Source organism: Panthera pardus, unplaced genomic scaffold (assembly GCF_024362965.1).
Source record: "Panthera pardus isolate Hobbes unplaced genomic scaffold, ASM2436296v1 HiC_scaffold_12, whole genome shotgun sequence".
NCBI lineage: Eukaryota > Metazoa > Chordata > Mammalia > Carnivora > Felidae > Panthera > Panthera pardus.
Window position 1 is genome coordinate 48,101,633 of NW_026526677.1, and position 18,243 is coordinate 48,119,875.

Genomic DNA, 18,243 nt, shown 5'->3' on the forward strand with positions numbered 1-18,243 from the left:
CCTATAAGAAGTCTTACCCCTTTTCCCCTTAAGGGCTTTTCTGGAGATATGTGCATTTAAACTGCGTTAAGGAATTATTTGGTTCAGTTCAACATTTGTCAAAAACTAATTATGTACCAAGTGCTGGGGATACAAAGATGAGAAAGGCTGGGTTTAAAAAAAATTTTTTTTTTAATTTTTATTTATTTTTGAGAGAGACAGAGACAGAATGTGAGTGGGTTAGGGGCAGAGAGAGAGGGAGACACAGAAGCAGAAGCAGGCTCCAGGCTCTGAGCTGTCAGCACAGACCCTGATGCAGGGCTCAAACTTATGAGCTGTGAGATTATGACCTGAGCCGAAGTCGGATGCTCAACCAACTGAGCCACCCAGGCTCAGGGCCCCTGAGGGTTTTGAAGGATAAATAAGAGTCTGCCGTGAAAACCACTGAACTACTGTCAACCAAGTGGGAAAGATCAACTTGCAAACAAATAACTCCAATTATGTTAGGGCAGGGGATTGGCAAACCTTTTCTTTAAAAAGCCAAATAGTAAATATTTTAGGCTTTTTAAGTCAGATAGAGTCTGTCTCAGCTACTCAACTCTGCCTTTGCAGTGCAAAAACACAAAAATATACACTATACATAAATAAATGATTGTGGCTATGTTCCATTAAAACTTTATTTATATAAAAACAGTCAGTTGGTCAGATTTGGTTCACAGGTCATTGTTTGCTGAACCTTATGTTAGAGGAATGTCATAATAATATGCAAAACAAACAATAATGACAGTAATAATAAAAGCTACCACTCTGATAGCTTACTCTGCTACAGACCCTATACCAGGCACTGTCTATACAATTCACATATATTTGCATACTTCTTTTTCACAACAATTTGTGAGGACACTGAGATTCAACAGCCAAAGTCATAGAGTTAGGAAGTGACAAATGCAAGGTAAAACCCAACCCTGTTTGGTTCTACAGTCTATGTTCCCCAAAAAGCGACTTAAAACTCTGAAAAGAAATGGGCAGAAGGAGTTAATCTGGTGGGGATTGTAAGGTGGTTCGTAAAGGATGAGTAGAGTCTTCCATGGAGGTAGATGGGAGAGACAGGCCTTTGAGGCAAAGAGTAGCACAGAGGTTTGAAAGCACATGGAAGATTGTGGAAACAGTGGTTATTAGGTGATGCTGGGGTGTGGGATACCTTGGAGGTAGTGGCTAGAGAAGAAACAAGAGAAGTTGATAGCTGAGAAGAGGAAGTCTGGCATGCATGCCAAAAACCCTGTACTTTATCTATGAACCATGCCTTTTCCAGCTCTAGTCTTCTGGATCTTCTGGATATGCTGCATCAGACTCTCTTGAGACTGTTTGCCATACAGATTCCTGGGCTCTGTCCCCAGATATTTTGATTCAGTAGATCTAGGATGGAACCAGGAGTATGCATTTTATCAAACACCTCAGATGATTCTAGTGAGCATTCTTAGATTTGGGAATCCATGCATGGAGAGCCACTGAAATGTTTTAATCAAGGGAGAAATGTAACCAAAATTGCTTTTGAAAGGCCACTTCCATTTAGAAGATGGATTATTTATCAGGAGAATAAACTTTCCCAGAGGTCCATTTCTGGTTAGTTATCAGCTTCTCTCATCTGGAAATGCAGATGAGAAATTCCAGAAGTTTCTGCATTTCCACAGGCTATTAAAGAGTGACTCAGCTTAAACCCCAGATTGAACTCTATGATGTTGACCAAACAGTTAATTTAAGGAGAGATAGTATACAAATAACAAATTGCAATTTAACAAACCTTTTTGAATCTGATGTTGAGGACAGTATCTTCTCCATGATGAATCAGCTGGTGAATCGTTAGCCAGAAAAACGTCTTCTGGTCTTCTGGTCCTGTGTCAGTGTTTCCTTTGTGGTGGTGGTGGTGGTTGACAACACTGATGCTGGGTTCTGTATTGCCTTAGAAGCCTCATCATGGTGTAATGAACAGACCCCTGGGTTTGCAGTCCAACTACCCTGAGTTCAAATCCTGTTTACAGTGCTTAGTAATTGTGATGCCTGGAGCAAATCACTTGTCCTTTCTGAGTTTCAGTTTTCTCACCTGTAGAATGGGAATAATAATTCCCAGTCCTCATTGTAAGGACTGAATAAGATGAAGGATATAAAGAGTCAGATAAAGCACCTGGTGCAATAAATATTGGTTCTCTTCTGTGGATGCCTCAGAATTGTTTTTATGCACTTCCCATCTTTCCATTGTGGATAACAACTCCCTGGAGAGAAATCCTCTATGGTTACTTCCTGTTTCATATTATTATGCAGCCACTGTTGCACAAGCCTGTTTAAAGAGGAACGCTTAAATTCACGTGCCTCGAGCCACCAGAGTTTGCTGTTGAGAGAGCCATTCCCAGGCTCCTGCCTTTGCCTTCCTCACCACCATTTCACATCACTGTTTACCATAGTTTGTTCTCAAGTGGTGTCTAAAGACTCAAATCCTATGGTTATTGGCATAGATTTGGATGCCAAGAGAACTGCTCCCTTTACATTACTTTAGCACATGGCTTCTTGTGGCCACAGTCTCTGTCCAAGTTCTGAGTTGACCAAACTGCAAATGCATTTCAGTTCAGATGCCCTTAATGACAAAAAGACCCTGTCCCAGATCCACAACTGTCTCCCACCTCCTATACTCATCTCAGTGGGCAAGGTGTGAGCTTCTTCCTCGTCTTACAAACTGGAGTTCTCACCCCAAAATGTGGGGCTGAGGTTCAGGGTGGCAAGCCTGTGCACATGGCCTCACATTGCAGGTCTTGGGGCCTGCTTTCCTGGGGACAGTCAGCAGCGAGATCCCACCCAACTCTGAACTGAGGAATAGGTGGAGTGAGTTCCTGATGATCTGGAAGGAAGCAACAATGCTTGAAAATCATTTGAAGGTTGAAATTTGACTCAATAAACATGTTTATATTTATTAGGTTATCTTTTAGGCAGGAACAAGGAGGTTGGCCAAACCCAGTTTCTCCTCTGAAGCCTGAGTATATATTTAAAATGTACAGGTGTATAGTGGAAGGAAGGGTAGGAGCAGGCATTGTGGGGGTAGGGATTCAGAAGTTTGGGCTGGGATTTCTTGGAGAATGCCGATTCCATCAATATGGGCAGGGAATGCGAAAGGAGAAGCAGGTTCTGAGTAAAGGGGCATGGTGATACATTTAGTTAGGGAATAACTTAGGGCAAGCTCATTTGCTCTAGAACTGAGTATTTCAACTCAGACTCTCATGTAGGCAGCAGAGCAGTGAGGTGAGAGAAGCTTTGGTGTCCAGAAACACCCTGTACAGCCCAATTTACAAAGGCTTAGCTGTTTGTACCAAAAGGAGTTCTTTGTTGCAAGTGCCAAAAAAGCCAGCACAAGGCAGACTAAGCAAAAAGAGGTATTCATTGGTTCTTGAAACATAAAAGGCCAGGGATATCAGGCATAGCTTGATCAGGCCCTTAGATAACAGCCTCAGGACCTACTTTCTAGCTCCTTGCTATCCTCTCACATTGATTCCATTTTTAGACAATAAGGATTCTGTTTTCACCATCTTACATTTAAGATCTGCAGTTTACAATCTCTTTCCCAGCAACATCTTATTGGTCTCATTGGCTCTGGGTAGGTCACATGCTCACCCTTAAGCCAATCACTGTAACTGAGGGGATGTGATGCAAAGATGCCCAAAGGCAGCCTCTGGCCCTGGGGTTGTCAATTAGACCCCTTACCTCTGATTGATGACTTCTCTGCATAGGCAACATAGACTCCAAACTCATGGGGTAGAAACTGGGGCTCAGGCTGGCAAATTAGCCTAATCCTCTACCAGAGAGATGGGAAGACTGAAGCCTGAGTGGTAAAGGAATCCACTGTCACACAGGTGGATGGCATCACTGTCTGCCCTTCCCTTCCCCAGAAAGCCCCTGTCACTGAGCCTCTGCAATCCTTTCTTTGGCCTCCTGAAGCACATATTAGGCCAGACTGTGCCCTAAAGCCCAGCACCAGAGCAGGAGTCAGAGCAGGAGTTGAGCCAGGTTTGGCTTCAGAGACTATGGCCACTTTGCAAATCTTCATGGCTCAACTCTCTTGGTGGGGGTGGGAGAGATGGTTCCAGGAGTGCAGACACTAGGGTGATGGCACATTTGAGCATGTGCCACCACTGGCCATTTGGGGAATGCTTTGGCTAGTTTTCAAAGTGGAGTTGGAAGGGCCAGTGGGGATGCTCTGTGGCTCCCTGATGGATTCAAGTTAAAGCTGCAAGTCCCATTGATAAGACACTTTGCAAAGTATTCATGGATGGTCAAACAGAGACATGTAGGTGGCAGAGGAGGAGGCTTTTTGTGAGGTTTTAGTTGATAGAATCCTATGGGGAAAATCTGCACACCTGTGTGTCAGAGAAGACAGGAAACCCACTTACATCACTGAGAGAAAAACTCTGCTGTTAACCTGGGCAAGCTCAGTAGGGTGGGGCAGGTGAAGCCATCCACCTTATGCAGCAGCCCAGATGACATGTGCTAATGTCATTTAAAAGGAAAACAGGGCCTTGTCTTCCCCACTTCTCACAAGAGGAACTCCGAGGCCATGATAGGACCACAAGTGAAGTCAGCCCTGGAGGGGTCACTTGGCTTCCCAAGGCTCTCTCAAAAACCAGGGATCAAACTCTTCACCTCCCTGTTTCATAGAGTCTGTGACATATTTTCATCTACTCTCTCACTTACTCGCTCATTCATTTCTTCATCTATTCAAGAAATCCTGAGAGATGAATTATACACTGGCCCTGTCATCAAGGAGCCCACTGTTTAGGACATGATTCTTAATGCAGTGTGGCTGAGAAAGGGGGAGAAAGGGGTTGGAGGGGAACAGTGTGCCCAATAGGTGGGCCTCATTAGAGTTCACTGGAGGACAATTCATGATTCTACCATCCTGAACATTTATGCTCTATTAGTTAATAGAAATTTGTCATATGTATTAGGGGGGATGGGTAGCAAAAAGGCTGAGAATTACTGGTGCAGTAAACAAATGATTACAAGGCAAAGCAATGAGCCACAAGGCAAGGGAGAACACAGGACTGTCAGAGCCCAGAGGGAGTCAGGGCAGGCTTCCTGGTGGAAGTGATATTTGAACTTAGTATTAAAGGATGAACAGGAGTTAGCCAGGGAATTCTAGACAGGAAAGTCCACAGGAAGGCTCAGAGCCTCAACTAGCACATGCTGTAATGAAGACCAATAATGCCTAAGTAGTCCATGATCCTTAGCCATAAACTGTCCTTTCTAAGTAATTTTTCAGGACACCAAAAAGACTCTTCCTTTAACAATTCCATCATTTATGATGCAAGTAAGTCTCATGCTCATTGTGGGAAAATATACAGATATAAATATTTTAAAAGTGTTCAATTAATTTTATTCATAATTCCATTTTAAAATAACCACTTTTAACATTTGAGTTTTTAACTTCTGGACTTCCCTCCCTAAAGGATGGCCATAATCAATCAACTTCTATTTCACATAAAAATATATATAATTTAAAAATGAAAGTAGAATCAAACCACTTGTTTTTCCCCTCAATCAATATATTGTGAACAAAAATGATTATGTCTAAAGTGTCAGACTGTATGCATTATAACCATTGCGGATAGAAGTGTTCTGAAACAGCATTTGCTCTCCTGTCTTTTCCAGGGAGCCAACACAGAGCTTTGCTTCTTTCATGCCCACCAGCTTTGGGCTGGGCTGTCAACCAAGGCTGAACTCAGTTGACTAGGAAGGTGTCTAGGAAAACATGCCTGGGCTGACCAGCTCCAGGTTCTGTGCCAAGCTGAGGGCTTGTATCCACTTTTTGAATGTGGCTGCTTCCTTCCTGCAGTGTGTTGTCCATTCTCGCTGCTTTTGATCTATTGTGGGCTGGCAAAGCAGAAAACCAAGCCCATGAAGTAGATGGGAAGGAGCATACCTAGGTTGTAAGTGAAGGCCTGTGTTGCATGAAAGCACAAGTGACTTGTGTTAATCAATACTCTCTCTCAGAGGTGAGTAAAGGAATACTTCCTAAGTATCTACGGTGTGCTGGATACATGCCTTACTTTATTTAAATCTCATAACACCCCTTTGAGAGAAGTATCTTAGCCCCATCTTCCAAATGACAGCCTGATCCCAGAGAACATTCATTGCTTTGTCAAGGGTCACTGAGCTGTAAGGGCCAGAGCTACATTGGAACCTGGTCTATTTCACTTCCAAATCCCTGCTGTTTTCACTGTACTACATCTTGTGCTTGCCACCAAATCTCATGCTGGGTTTGGATTGATGACTTTGTCAAAGGCATGTCCACTGGACTGGTGAGATGCTTCTGTGTGGAGCAGGGCTAGGTCTCCTACATAATTTTTCATGACCTCAGAACTGAATAGGAACTGCCCTCATTAGATGGTGCCTGTACTCTCTGGCCTGCCACAATCTGTCTTCCATAAGAAGAGGCAGAATAATCCAACCTGTGTGTTAGAGAGATTTCTCTGGCACGTTGCACAGGGTGGTCAGAAGGGGCCAGAGTGGAGGTAAAAAGAACAATGAGGTTGTTGTAGTGATGCCGGTCACACAGATCCATGGCAGGGGTGGTGGCCAGAAGAAGGAGGGAAGCAATCAAAGACATGTCTGAACTAGGACTGACAGGACTCAGAGTCTAATTGATTGTGGGATTGATGGAGAGGGAGGAATCAGGATGACTTCTGGGTTTTTAGTCTGAGTGCCAGTCACTAGGGCACAGAAGGAGTGGGCTTGGGAGAAGGCAGGGCTGGGGATGGGAAGAAATAATGGATCTTGTTTGCAACATGATACACCTAAGAAGCATTGTGCAAAGGTAACTGGTAATTGAATCTCCATAACTCTGCTACCATGGGGTGATATTAAAGTCATCTGCATTCCTTCTGCACCCTGGTAGGGGTAAGGAGTGGAGCCCAGGACTGAGAGGCTCAGTGATGACCTTGCAAATGTTTAACAGCCAGATCTCTCAGAAAAAAAAGGCCTTGATATGTAGCATTTGCTGATTTGCTGATTTATGTGCCATCATGACCGATTTCAGGCTACTAACTGGACATCAGTGAATGTGAAGTTGTAAAGAGATGAACAGTAAGTAGCACATCATTATATAATGTTCCCCCACAGTAGAACTAAATCATCTCAACAGTATAGATAACAATAAAATGTAGTAAAATAATTAGGATGTGATTATTGTGGGTGTTGATTTCCTGTGTTTTTAGTGTAATTTAATTGTAACTTAATTCTTTCCTAGCAATAATCACGCCTTGGATAAACCTCATTGGCTATGATACTGCCACTGCAAAAAGCTATTATTCAATTTTTAATGATGTCTGTGTTTAACAACCAGCTCACAAAATTCTTGACAATTAGCATACCACTGGAGAAACTCCAAGAAAGTACAAGCTGGAAGAGCTACAAATTTACCTCCTTGTCAGACAGGCTGAGGGACTCCCCAAGGTCACACATCTGGGAAGGCAGAGCCAGGCCCAGTACCTAGGAGAAGGCTCTTGTCCTCCATTCTTCCTGATGGCCCCTCAGTACCCCAGCCAGCCACATGGACCTGGGGAAAACCGTGTGGTCCTTAACCCCAGGATGATGATTCATGTCACCCTAGAGTGAGTGACTCAGGGAAGAGGCTGCTGGGCGGCCCGGAACAAAGAGAACAGGGCAATATTTATTTCTGCTAGGAGCTAAATGGGAGGCTCAGATACTTTTCTGCTGTTCCCATTGCCTTTGAACTGCCTCTGATTGAGCAATTGTACATATTTCCAAGAAGAGAGAATTTTTTCAAGTGGACTTATTTTTAAAAAAGAATTGCTGAAGTGAACAAGCTGGAGAGGAAACCTGGGGAGATGTTTTGGCTTACTTCCTGTCATAACTGGGGGATGGGGTGGGATGGAGGGAGTTCTGGCCCTGGCTTAACTATTTTTCCAGGGACCTAAAATTTGGATCCCAGGCATTTCAGGGTTTCTCCAACCCTCTTCTTCCAAAGTGGCATCCAAGGTCCAAGAAGCTTCCCGAGTGTCAGGGAGTTAGGGTGAGGAGGGTGCCCTGGTGCCTGATATCATCCGTCCTGGACCATTTGACAAGAGGTCTACGGTACTTTCTGCAAGTCCTTGGTTAGTAGGTGACCTCTGAATCAGCCTTCTCAAGGCACCTTCAAGTCTGGCAACTTTTTGCTGCTGGCTGCACAGAAATGATTATGCCATGTGCTCCCTACCTCACCTACGCACCCCCTGGGATGATAGAAGTCTTGGGAGGATGTCTGAAGTTCTTGTCTATTAAGTCATTCCAGATAGCCATTTCCTCTCTTTGGGATCTTTTCCCCAGGGTTCTGTCTGGGAAATGGGGCCTAAGACCTTTCTGCTCTTAGAGTTCAGGACTTTTCCCCCAGACCTCTCCAAGGAAGCAGGGCACAGGTTCTTTTCTAGTGACTCACCAGAATCTATACTCTCATTGCTTCTACTTGGTCTCTCCTGTCTCTCCCTTGCTCCATAACCTTTTACTAGTCCTGGGTGTGTGTGTGTGTGTGTGTGTGTGGTGGGGGCAGGGGGTGGTGGTGACTTACCCTTATTTAGGATGCTTTTCCCAAATCTCTTTTCTATACCCTAAGCCCTCTCTGTTTCCCCAACGGCTAGCCCTTCCCCACAATAAGGCAGAGACAGACTCCCTTTTCTCTACCCCCTGATGCTACACCTCTCTCTAAGGCAATGAGCACCTAATGGCCTCCATGGTTGTATGAAGGGAAGGGTAATGGGGAAAAAGGAGCTGTGAGGGGATGTGAGGGGTTAGTTACTATTTGTAGCTATCTTGTGTGTCCCCCCACTGGAGCCCCTGGCTGAGCACAGTGAGTGCTGACTCTTGCTCTCTTCTTATTGGGACTGAGCCAGCCTCTTCTCCTAGATGTGGCCCCTGGCACTGGTCTGAGCAGAAGCTGGCTCATTCTCAGGGCTGGAATGGGGTCTGAATCAGGGGAAGAAGGCAGCCCCAGACAATAGAACCTGTAAGAGATCCTCAAGCCTGGAGAGCATGGCCAGAGAGTATAGATCCCAGGGGGTGTGGGAAGTGCTCAGGACCAGCCTCCCCAAAGTACCACCAGGCTACAGCCTCTGTGGTCCCAGCCTCTGGGCCAGAGGAATTGTGTTGGGGGCAAGAAGTCATTTGGAAGTCCCTTCCAGTCTCTCATCTTTCCCTCGCTGTTGCTTCTTCCTTCTGCCCTTCTATATTCCACCCTTGCTCCCCTGGGACTGACCACAACACCGATCTAGGGTTGACCACAGCACAGACATGGGATGGACACAGAACAGATTAGGTATGACCACAGCACAGATCAATGGATGACCATAATGTAGACCTGGGAATGACTATAGCATAGACCTGCAACTGACCATGGCACAGACCTGGGTGGCCACAGTACTGTACCCTCTCTCTCTAACCCTACTGTCTGCAGCCACTGGCTGCCCAACAGCAGAGTAAATGTCAGCAAGAGTAAATGTCAGAGTGCATAGCCCCTGATGGGTTTAATTCCAATTATGTCAGATGATCTTTTATCTACTTGTTTGTACAGAGAAACCCTGGCCAGGCCAGGCCAGGCCAAGAATATGTCTCCTTTACCCACAAGAGACAAAGCTGGAACTCAGATATCCAGGTTGAACAGCAGACTATCTGGGCCTGGTTGGATTTTGATGATGCCATGGCCAGAGAACTCAGCTGCCCTATTCAGGGAAAGGAACCTATGAGTACATACTATGTGCCTCATCTTGCTTGTATTTCCTAATTTAATCCTTACAAAACCCTAAAAGGGTCTCCATTTTACAGATGAAGAAACAGAGGTCAGAGGAGACTAATCCAGCAAGGAAGAGGCAGAAGGGAATTAGAACCCAATCTGCCAAGTTCCAAAGCCCTCTTGCAACATCCCAAGGTTGGGAAGCAGGATGGTGTTCTCCTGAAGTGAGCCTCACTCAGGCTTGCCTGTGGGATCCAGGACACAGCTCTGCAGTTGGCCAGGCCCAGGGACCCACAGAAGTGCCTCTCAGCAGTTTGAACTGATCTCTGATGCCCCAGATTTCCCAAGTATGTCTAGGACTGCCCTGGGGTGAGAGCAGGGACCAGGGAACACCCTTTCTCTCCCATGAGAGTGACCACAACAAGGATACATTTTCTTATCATTTACCAAAAGCAAGCCCTTCAAAATTAGAGGCAGAAAGCTGATGTCTGTAGCAGAATCTGAGGAATAGGGGTTCTGGGACCTTCTCTGACTATCTCTCACCCATAAGTATGGCTTTGATTAAGTCCTTGCCCCTATCTGGGCCTGTAAGATGGGATCAGGAGACAGGACTGGCTGATCTCCAGTGGCCCTCCCTGTCATCCTCTGAATTTGCAGAGGGACTGAGAGACATGCATGTGCAGTCACCCCAAACAATTCCCTTCATCAAATTCTTCATCTAGAGATAGACCAGTGGTATTAATAGCAACCTAATCTCTTTCAAATTCTTTGTGTTGCTAAAATGAAAGCAAAAATTCAAAGCTGGAAGAACAAAAAACTCCCTTCTGAGAATTCTGAGTCACTCCAGAAAGGTCAGTGGAGTTTGGGTTAACCCGTTTTTTCCCAGAAGGGCCTCTGGCTCTTCCCTGGACACCCAAAGATTAACAGAGAAAATGTGAGAGCCGCTCAGCTTGTAGATTTGTGCTCCTGGGACACTGTGATTAAGAGAGAGGCTTGGTTTCTTCTGGGCTGGTCGCAAAGCTTTGGGAGAGGCATCCATGGAGCCATAGTAAGAGGCCACAGCTTGCCAAGACCACCACCCATGAGCCAGTGGGCTTGACAAGCTGGGGACTGGGGAGTCAGACAGACCAGTGGCTGGCTTCTGGCACTGCTGTTCATGGGTTTACTGACTTTGGGTAAGTCTTCAGGGCCCCGTTTTCCTCATTTGTAAAATGGGACTAATCATAATGTTAATAGTAATGGAACTTCTGTGGTTTCTGTAAAGGCTCTTGCTAAATCATGATTCCTGATGATGCTTGCAGGGACATGGGCAGCCCCTCCCACTGGCTGGGGGGTACAGGATGGAGGTATTCTGCCAGCTGTGGATGGGCATGCTATGTTTGTATGGCCACTCTGTCAGAGCAGTGCTCTTCTGCCATCTCCCCATAACCCATGGGGTCCTACAGTGGCTTTTCTAGGGGCAGAGGCTGTGCAGTTAATGTAACAAGGGTGAGACTTCCTGGGGTGAAAAGTTAAAAGGACAAACTAATGGACAGGTGTATGAATGGAAAAGTCAGAAGGAGTGTGGGTGAATGGATGGCCTGACAGACAGATGGATGGGGGGAATGGGTGGATTTGTCATCCTACAGTGGGGGTCTGCAACCTCTAACTGTGAGCCCACACTTTTGCCCTCATAAGACCTCTGGTCTGATGAGCAGCTGCTTGCCCTGCCCTGCCCCACCACTGGTGGCCCTGCTGGGAACGCACACTCCAATTCTCTGTAGGGCAGCTTCCTATGCTGGGTTCTGCTGCACTTCAGCAGAACTCCCAGCTAAGGAGGAGAGAGATGATGGGCTTTGGGGTCAGACTCGTTGCATTACAATCCTCGGCCTGACGCTTATTAGCTGTGGGATCTCGAACAAGTTACTGAACCCCTCTAATCCTTTGTTCCTTAATATGTAAAATGGAAATAATAAAACCCATCTCACAGGGTTTAGGCAAGATAGCACTTGAAATGCACCTAGCATGGTAATCAACACTCAGTAGGCAAACTAGAAATATCTAATGAATGAGAGAATGAAGGAAAGTATGCCAGTTTGCTTTCTTTCATGAGCATGGCCAGGGGCAGATAAAAATATTTAAATATGGATTAGACACTTCTGGCCTTTTCAATTCCACAAATGATTAGATAGTTATCCCAGCAGAGGCTTAGATAATTGGCACCAGGTACAAAGGTTACTGGACCCAATTAAGTTGTTTCCCTTCTTTGTACCTAAGTTTCCCTTCCTGTAAAATGGGCCAAGCTATATACTTAAGCACTGGCTGGGAACAGAATGAGTAGAATCCAAAGAATTGACTGGCTCTTGACAATGACCTACCTAACCCTTTACAGACTAGGCTAAAGAAGTAGTTAGAAGGGCCCTGAAAATGGGTTAAAGAAGGAGCAGCTCAGAGACTAAACATAACTAAATGTTTTTTCCTTTTATGGGTCGGTGCTCTAGATCACCATTTCCTGCAGATTATATCCTTAACTTTGCTGTGATGGATGTAAGGTCTGTGTGCCCACAAGCTCCAGCAGAACCCAGATGTCACCCTGGGGGAGGGACTCTGCTTTTACCTTGCTATTTTAAGCAGTAAGTTTATAATAATGGATGGGAGAGAAAGCGAACAGGGCAGGAGCAGCGTGGGAATGGCCTCAGCAGGCAGGGTTGCTGGGGCTCCCCCTGAGGACCTCGGGGTTCTGTCTTGTCAAGTGTGGGGCCACAGCCAGCCTCCACTCTGCTTTGTCCTGCTGCAGCTGACATCTCTTAGTGCTTGTCTGACTTAATTTGTTTTTGTTTTGCTTTGTTGTCTGATCCAGAGACTGACTTAAGGTCTTTCTTGAGGAGGAGAAGAGGGAGGAAAGAAAATGGAGGGTCAGAAAATGAGATATTTTTTTATGTGACTTTGGGATACCATGATCTCATAATCCTATGGGATGGGACTCCCAGGATTTCAGGGACTCCTAGAGTTGAAAATGGCCCCTGAAGTGGGAATCCTGTGACCATTGGCCCAGGCTTTGCTGGAACTCTCCCAGGAATGGGGAGTTCATTACCTTAAAGAGTAGCCTGTTTCATCTTAGGTGGTTCCAACCACTAGAAAGGTTTCCCTTGCCTTGATTTGACCTTTATTTCATTCACTGGCCATGCATTTATCCTATGGGGACAAAAGAACTACAGGAATGATTTTCAAAAATCTGAGAAGCAATTTTATTTTTCCCTGCATTGTCTCTTCTCCAGGCTAAAGGTCTTTAGTTCTTTAAAGACAAACTCTTGTTTCCTGCATACTGCTTCCTGTTTTCTGAACATGCCCCGATTTGTCTGAATCCTTCTTACTTACAGAGTGCAATACACTTTGTGTAGATTAAGGCAAAGAGGAAAGTAGAACTGTCACCTCACATGGTTTGGGAACTACATTACTATTAAGACAGGCTGGACTTACACATAAATAATACATCACTTAAGGGGGTTCTTGGGAAGTGCAGCCAACTTACTTGGTAGAATTGGGTTTGTGGATATCTTTTGCTACTGTCAACACCTGTTACCATATACTTTGCCCAGCACCACTGATGTCACTGCTGTTGAAGTCCAAGTAAAAGTGATAGAAATTAATCATGGAGCAGACCTTTGGGTAAATCTGATGCTCATTTGATCCATAAACTGACTATTTAGAATGGGAGACACAGCATGCTCTGGTCCTATAGCTCTCATTCTCAAGAGCCAGGTTTAGTATGTCTAGTAGGGTTTCTCCCTTCTTGTCTCACCTTTCCCTCTACCTATTCTGTTCAGAGAAATTCCCCTCACCATTTCAGTATTCATGACTCAGTTCAAATACCATTTCTAACATGGAATCTAGGTTAAAACTATATCTCACCTGTCCCAATTTCCATAGTTTAGGGATCCTTTCCTGGGATCCTAAACTTGTCATTTTCGAAGTCCTAACAGTTATACTGTTTTCCTACAGCCTCCCACTACTGTACTCCTTGAGGGCCAAGACCACATCTTTATTATCTTTAAGTCACCAGCACATAGTACAGGACCTGGCAGAGTCTGCATAAAGTCAGTGTGGTGAATGAATGAATAATTCAGTTCATGGATCCCCTACTTGAGATGAAACTGCTTGAGTTGACCAGCAGAAGTCACCCCAACTGTTTCAGAGTTGAATGGGATTACCTTTCCACCATACAGACTGACAAAAGTCAAGATGGTGGTCACATTGACCAACCCTGTGGCTAAAGTTCTCTAGTTCTTTAAATAAAAACCAATAAGCATTTTTTGATAAAAAAAAATTCTAGTTAGCCGTGATGAGTCAGACTCCTTGCCTTCCTTGGAGAGCTCATTCAAAGGCATGTGTGTTGGGGTGGGGGGAATCTGTCAGAGTTGTGGCTGAGGTCAGATCTGACCCTGCCTGCAGCCCTCTGGCTTCAGGCCCTCAGGAGAGTCTTTCCTATGGGACCTGATGAATATCTAGTATCATGGGAGGTGGTGGGGCTTTCTGACTTCCTCCTGCAGCCTCCTTCAGTCAGCACCTTGGGCCCAGGACATAGTAGGTACTCAGTAAATGACAATATCCTTTGTTTCTCCTTTGTGTGTTCTAGTAACCTCTGAGCTGTGGCTGAGGGCAAGGTCTGCATCTGGTGGTTTTCATTTGTGCATCAGCAAAGCAGCAACTTCAGAGAAACTCTGAAGTTATTGAACCAGGCTGGTTTCTGGTTCTGAAGTTCCCTGAAGGCTTCTCCCACCCCATTAAGAGAAGGGGACCTGGAGGAGCTGAGGAAGAGGCCAGGTAGAGGCCTTTGGACTCTGGCTGAGCTTCCTGGACTTCAGACTTCTATGCAGATGGCTTCTGTGAGCACCTACTCTGTGCTGGGTGCTCTATCTCATTTCAGACTTAGAACATTCCTGCATGGGAGACATTCTTATCTCTGTTCCTCTGACAAGGAAAGTGAGGCTCAGAAGTGAAGCCAACATAGGGGCATCTGGATGGCTCAGTCATTTGAATATCCTACCCTTGATTTTGGCTCATGTCATGATCCCAGGGTTGTGGGATCGAGCCCTGTGTCTAGCTCCATGCTGAGTGTGGAGTCTGTTTAAGATTCTCTCTCTCTCTCTCTCTCTCTCTCTCTCTCTCTCTCTCTCTGTCTGTCTTTCTTTCAGGGCATCTGGGTGGCTCAGTAGGTTAAGTGTCCAACTCATGGTTTCAGGTCATGATCTCACAGTTTCGTGAGTTTGAGCCCCACATCGGGCTCTGCACTGGCAGCATGGAGCCTGCTTGGGATTCTCTCTCTCCTCCTCTCTCCCTGCCCCTCTCCCCCCAAAGTAAATTTTGAAAAAAAAAAAAAAAAAAAGATTCTCTCTTTCTCTCTGCCTCTGCTCCTCTCCCCGTTTGTGCTCTCTCTCTCTTTAAAAATTAAAAAAAAAAAAAAAGTGAAGCCAACATTTAAGGCCACACAGCCAGTGAGTGGCAGAGTGGGGACTCAAATCCAGGTACCAGGTTCCAAGGCTTGTGTTCTTTCTACCTTACTATCCTGCCTCTCCATATTGAGACCTGACATTACTGACCTTTTCTAAGAGGAAGCAGAGGAGCCAGGCCCATTGGCTCCAGTCTATTGGAGAGATCATTCATGGTCCTAGGCCTCTTGAATGGTGAGAAACACAAAAGAATAATTAGTAGTTATAAGTACCAGTAGTTAGTAGTTATAAGTTAGTACAGTGGTTACAAATTCATAGTTATAAGTAAACCCAAGTCAAACTGAGTAAAACACTAAGAAATTTAATTGTTTGTGCAGCTGGCTAGTCCAGAAAGAGTTCAGTTTTCAGGTGAATTTGATCAGGGATCCAGCTTCTTTTTTATGCAAGAGTCTTAGCTCTACCACCTCCTGAGTGTCTGTCAGTTTTATCCTCAGTCTGGACTTCCAAATAGAAACAAAATGGCATCAATAGCACCAGGTCTTACATCTGCACACTCTACCACCCAGAGCAAGTTCAAGCACCTGGATCCCAGAACACTGTAATGTGCTCATTGGCTTACACCAGATCTATTTTCTATCCCTAAGCCAATCACTGTGGTGGGATAAATAAGATTACGCTGACTGGGCCAATCCTAGCTGGGTCTCAAGGTTGCTAGACCATGAGATGGGATAAGTCTGGCTTGTGGCGAAACAATTAAAGGTTGCTCAGGATTGGTGCTGCACAAAGTACACAAGATGCACCCTGGCTGAGCCTCCAGAATTGCAGGCCTGGTGAGGGCTGTCCTCAAGTGAGACAGCCCCATACTGAGGATCAGAAAAGCTGTTGAAGGAAATGAAGTCAGCCATGGGGTAGAAAGTCAGGGAACATCATCTCCTCCTCTTCCTCAACCCAGACAAGGAAGGTTGTGTGGTATAGTAAAAAGAGTCCTGGCTTAAAATCAGGAAGATCTGGATTCAAATTGTTGGTTCTTTGTGTGATTCTGGCAAATGGCTGACATTCCATGATGCTGTTCTCTCTTCTATAAAATGTGAATATTAATGCCTGCATCAGAGGTCATCATGAGGATTAAATTAGGTGATGTTGTAAATGTTTCTAGGATAGTGCCTGGCACTTAGTAGGTGCTCAATAAATGGTACATAAGTACAGGTCTGGTCCCAGTGGAGCGTCCTCCATTAGCTATGGTTTTGAGGAGTTTGAAGCACTTTTTTCCCTTCTGGGATAGCTGTGTTTACTGTAAGGACCAAATTAGTTGCAAAATCTCTAAGGTCATCTCTAGCTTTGTAAACAGAGCAAACGAACAGGAGGAAATGCAATTCCAAATGCCCTCTCCTGGCCTAGTCCAACCTTTGCTGTTGATACAAACCCAACCAAGCCTTTTCTGCGGCTCATGGCTCCTAGAAATGGAACCCAACTTGGGTCAGGGATGGGAGTGGATTTGACTTGTCCTTTTGGCGTCTCCTCAGCCTGCGGAGCCCAGGCCTCTTGGAGCATCTTTGGGGCTGACGCCGCGGAGGTTCCGGGCACACGGGGCCACTCCTGCCAGGAGGCTGCCATGCCCCACATTCCCGAGGACGAGGAGCCCCCTGGAGAGCCACAGGCAGCCCAGAGCCCCGCCGGCCAAGTAAGTGCCCCCTCCTTGCCTGCAGCTAGCCTGGCCGGGGCCAAGTCAAGGGTCCTGAGCTGGGGCCACATTGCCTGGCTTGGCCAGAGGGTCTGCTTACAGCCTGTGCAGGCTGCAGTGGGCACCTGGGGAAGGTGTGTGGCTGCAACACTGAGGAATAAATACCCAGAGTTCGTTTGAATTGGCTGAGGCCCCCATAGATGAACCTAGATGTTCATCTCCTAGATGAACCTCCTAGGCTGTGTCTGACTGAGGTTTCCTGGGAGGTCCAGCCACCCTAACTCTGCAGGCACCCTCCTAGAATGGAGAAAGACTTGGAGGAGAACCGTCAGCACAGGGGGCCTCATCATGTCACGGGTGTGATCACCAGAAAAAGACCACCTAAACTGAGTCCACTTAAAATGAAGACCAAAACTTCATAGTAAATAGTGAAAATGATTTTCAGTAAAATTGTATGGTAAGAAAGAGAAATGATGACAATAAATTAAAGGGTCTCATTGAGATTGTTTCGTACAAACAAAATTATGAAAATAAATTATTTTTAGTTATACATATAACAAAGTATAGATTATATGCTACTTTTTTAGAAGGAACAAAGAATTGGGGTGCCTGGGTAGCTCAGTCGGTTGAACCACTCTCGTGGTTCGTGAGTTCGAGCTCTACGTCAGGCTCTGTGCTGACAGCTCAGAGCTCAGAGCCTAAAGTCTGCTTTGGATTCTGTGTCTCCCTCTCTCTCTGCCCCTCCCCAACTCACGCTCTCCATCTTTCTCTCTGTCTCTCAAAAATGAATACACGTTAAAAATAAGTATAAAACAGAAGGAATAAAGAATTAATTGTGTCGATTTTGGCATTGGTGTATTTATTCTTTATACCAACAGGATGAACCACATCCTTCACATTTTACTTTACAACACCTCTGTTAAGAGATTGTTTAAAATTTAAGGGCTTCATTCATTTTCCCAAGGACTTCTATCAATCCTTCAATATGCAAATCATTTTCTCATAAAGAACCTATCTTGCTTCATCATGATTTTTTCTTTGTTAACTGCTCTAGCTCCATCTGCTCTCTGCTGGTCCAAGACGTTGCATGTGAAGTGTTCCAACACTGTCTTCTTTGATTTCGTGAACTTTGCACTTGGTTTGCCCTTGTACCACCCACATTATATCTGACGGTTGCCTGAACTGACCTCAGCCAGAAGGGACAGACATTTGTTAAGTGAGGGAAGAGAATGGATGAGTGAGCATTAATTTGGTAAGCGGGCAGACTCCGTGAACATTTTCATGTCAGGATGACATTTGTTTTTTTGCACATGATAACTGTGGGAACTCAGATAATAAATACTTAGAAAAGAATGGCTTCTTGTATCTCCCTATCCCAAACTCATGGGATT

General features: G+C 45.3%; 1 protein-coding gene, 1 long non-coding RNA gene and 1 pseudogene across 13 annotated transcripts in view; 1 reads left to right on the forward strand and 2 right to left on the reverse strand.

The window, feature by feature from the left end:
* Window positions 1-18,243, reverse strand: part of LOC109271134 (uncharacterized) — a 197,022-nt gene that overhangs the window by 61,424 nt on the left and 117,355 nt on the right. The window lies entirely within an intron of this gene.
* The window catches only part of IRAG1 (inositol 1,4,5-triphosphate receptor associated 1), a 119,673-nt gene that overhangs the window by 27,033 nt on the left and 74,397 nt on the right, over window positions 1-18,243 (forward strand). For 9 of the 12 annotated variants that reach the window (XM_019456305.2, XM_019456300.2, XM_019456299.2 and 6 more), the window contains exon 1: window positions 16,640-16,852. In XM_019456305.2, coding sequence (XP_019311850.2) covers window positions 16,655-16,852 — 198 coding nt within the window. In that variant the 5' untranslated portion in view covers window positions 16,640-16,654. Of the gene's footprint in view, window positions 1-10,779; window positions 10,918-16,639; window positions 16,853-18,243 lie in introns of those variants that run through there. The other 3 variants (XM_019456303.2, XM_019456310.2, XM_019456304.2) reach the window with 2 other exon arrangements.
* Window positions 7,171-7,324, reverse strand: LOC128776371 (U4 spliceosomal RNA; annotated as a pseudogene).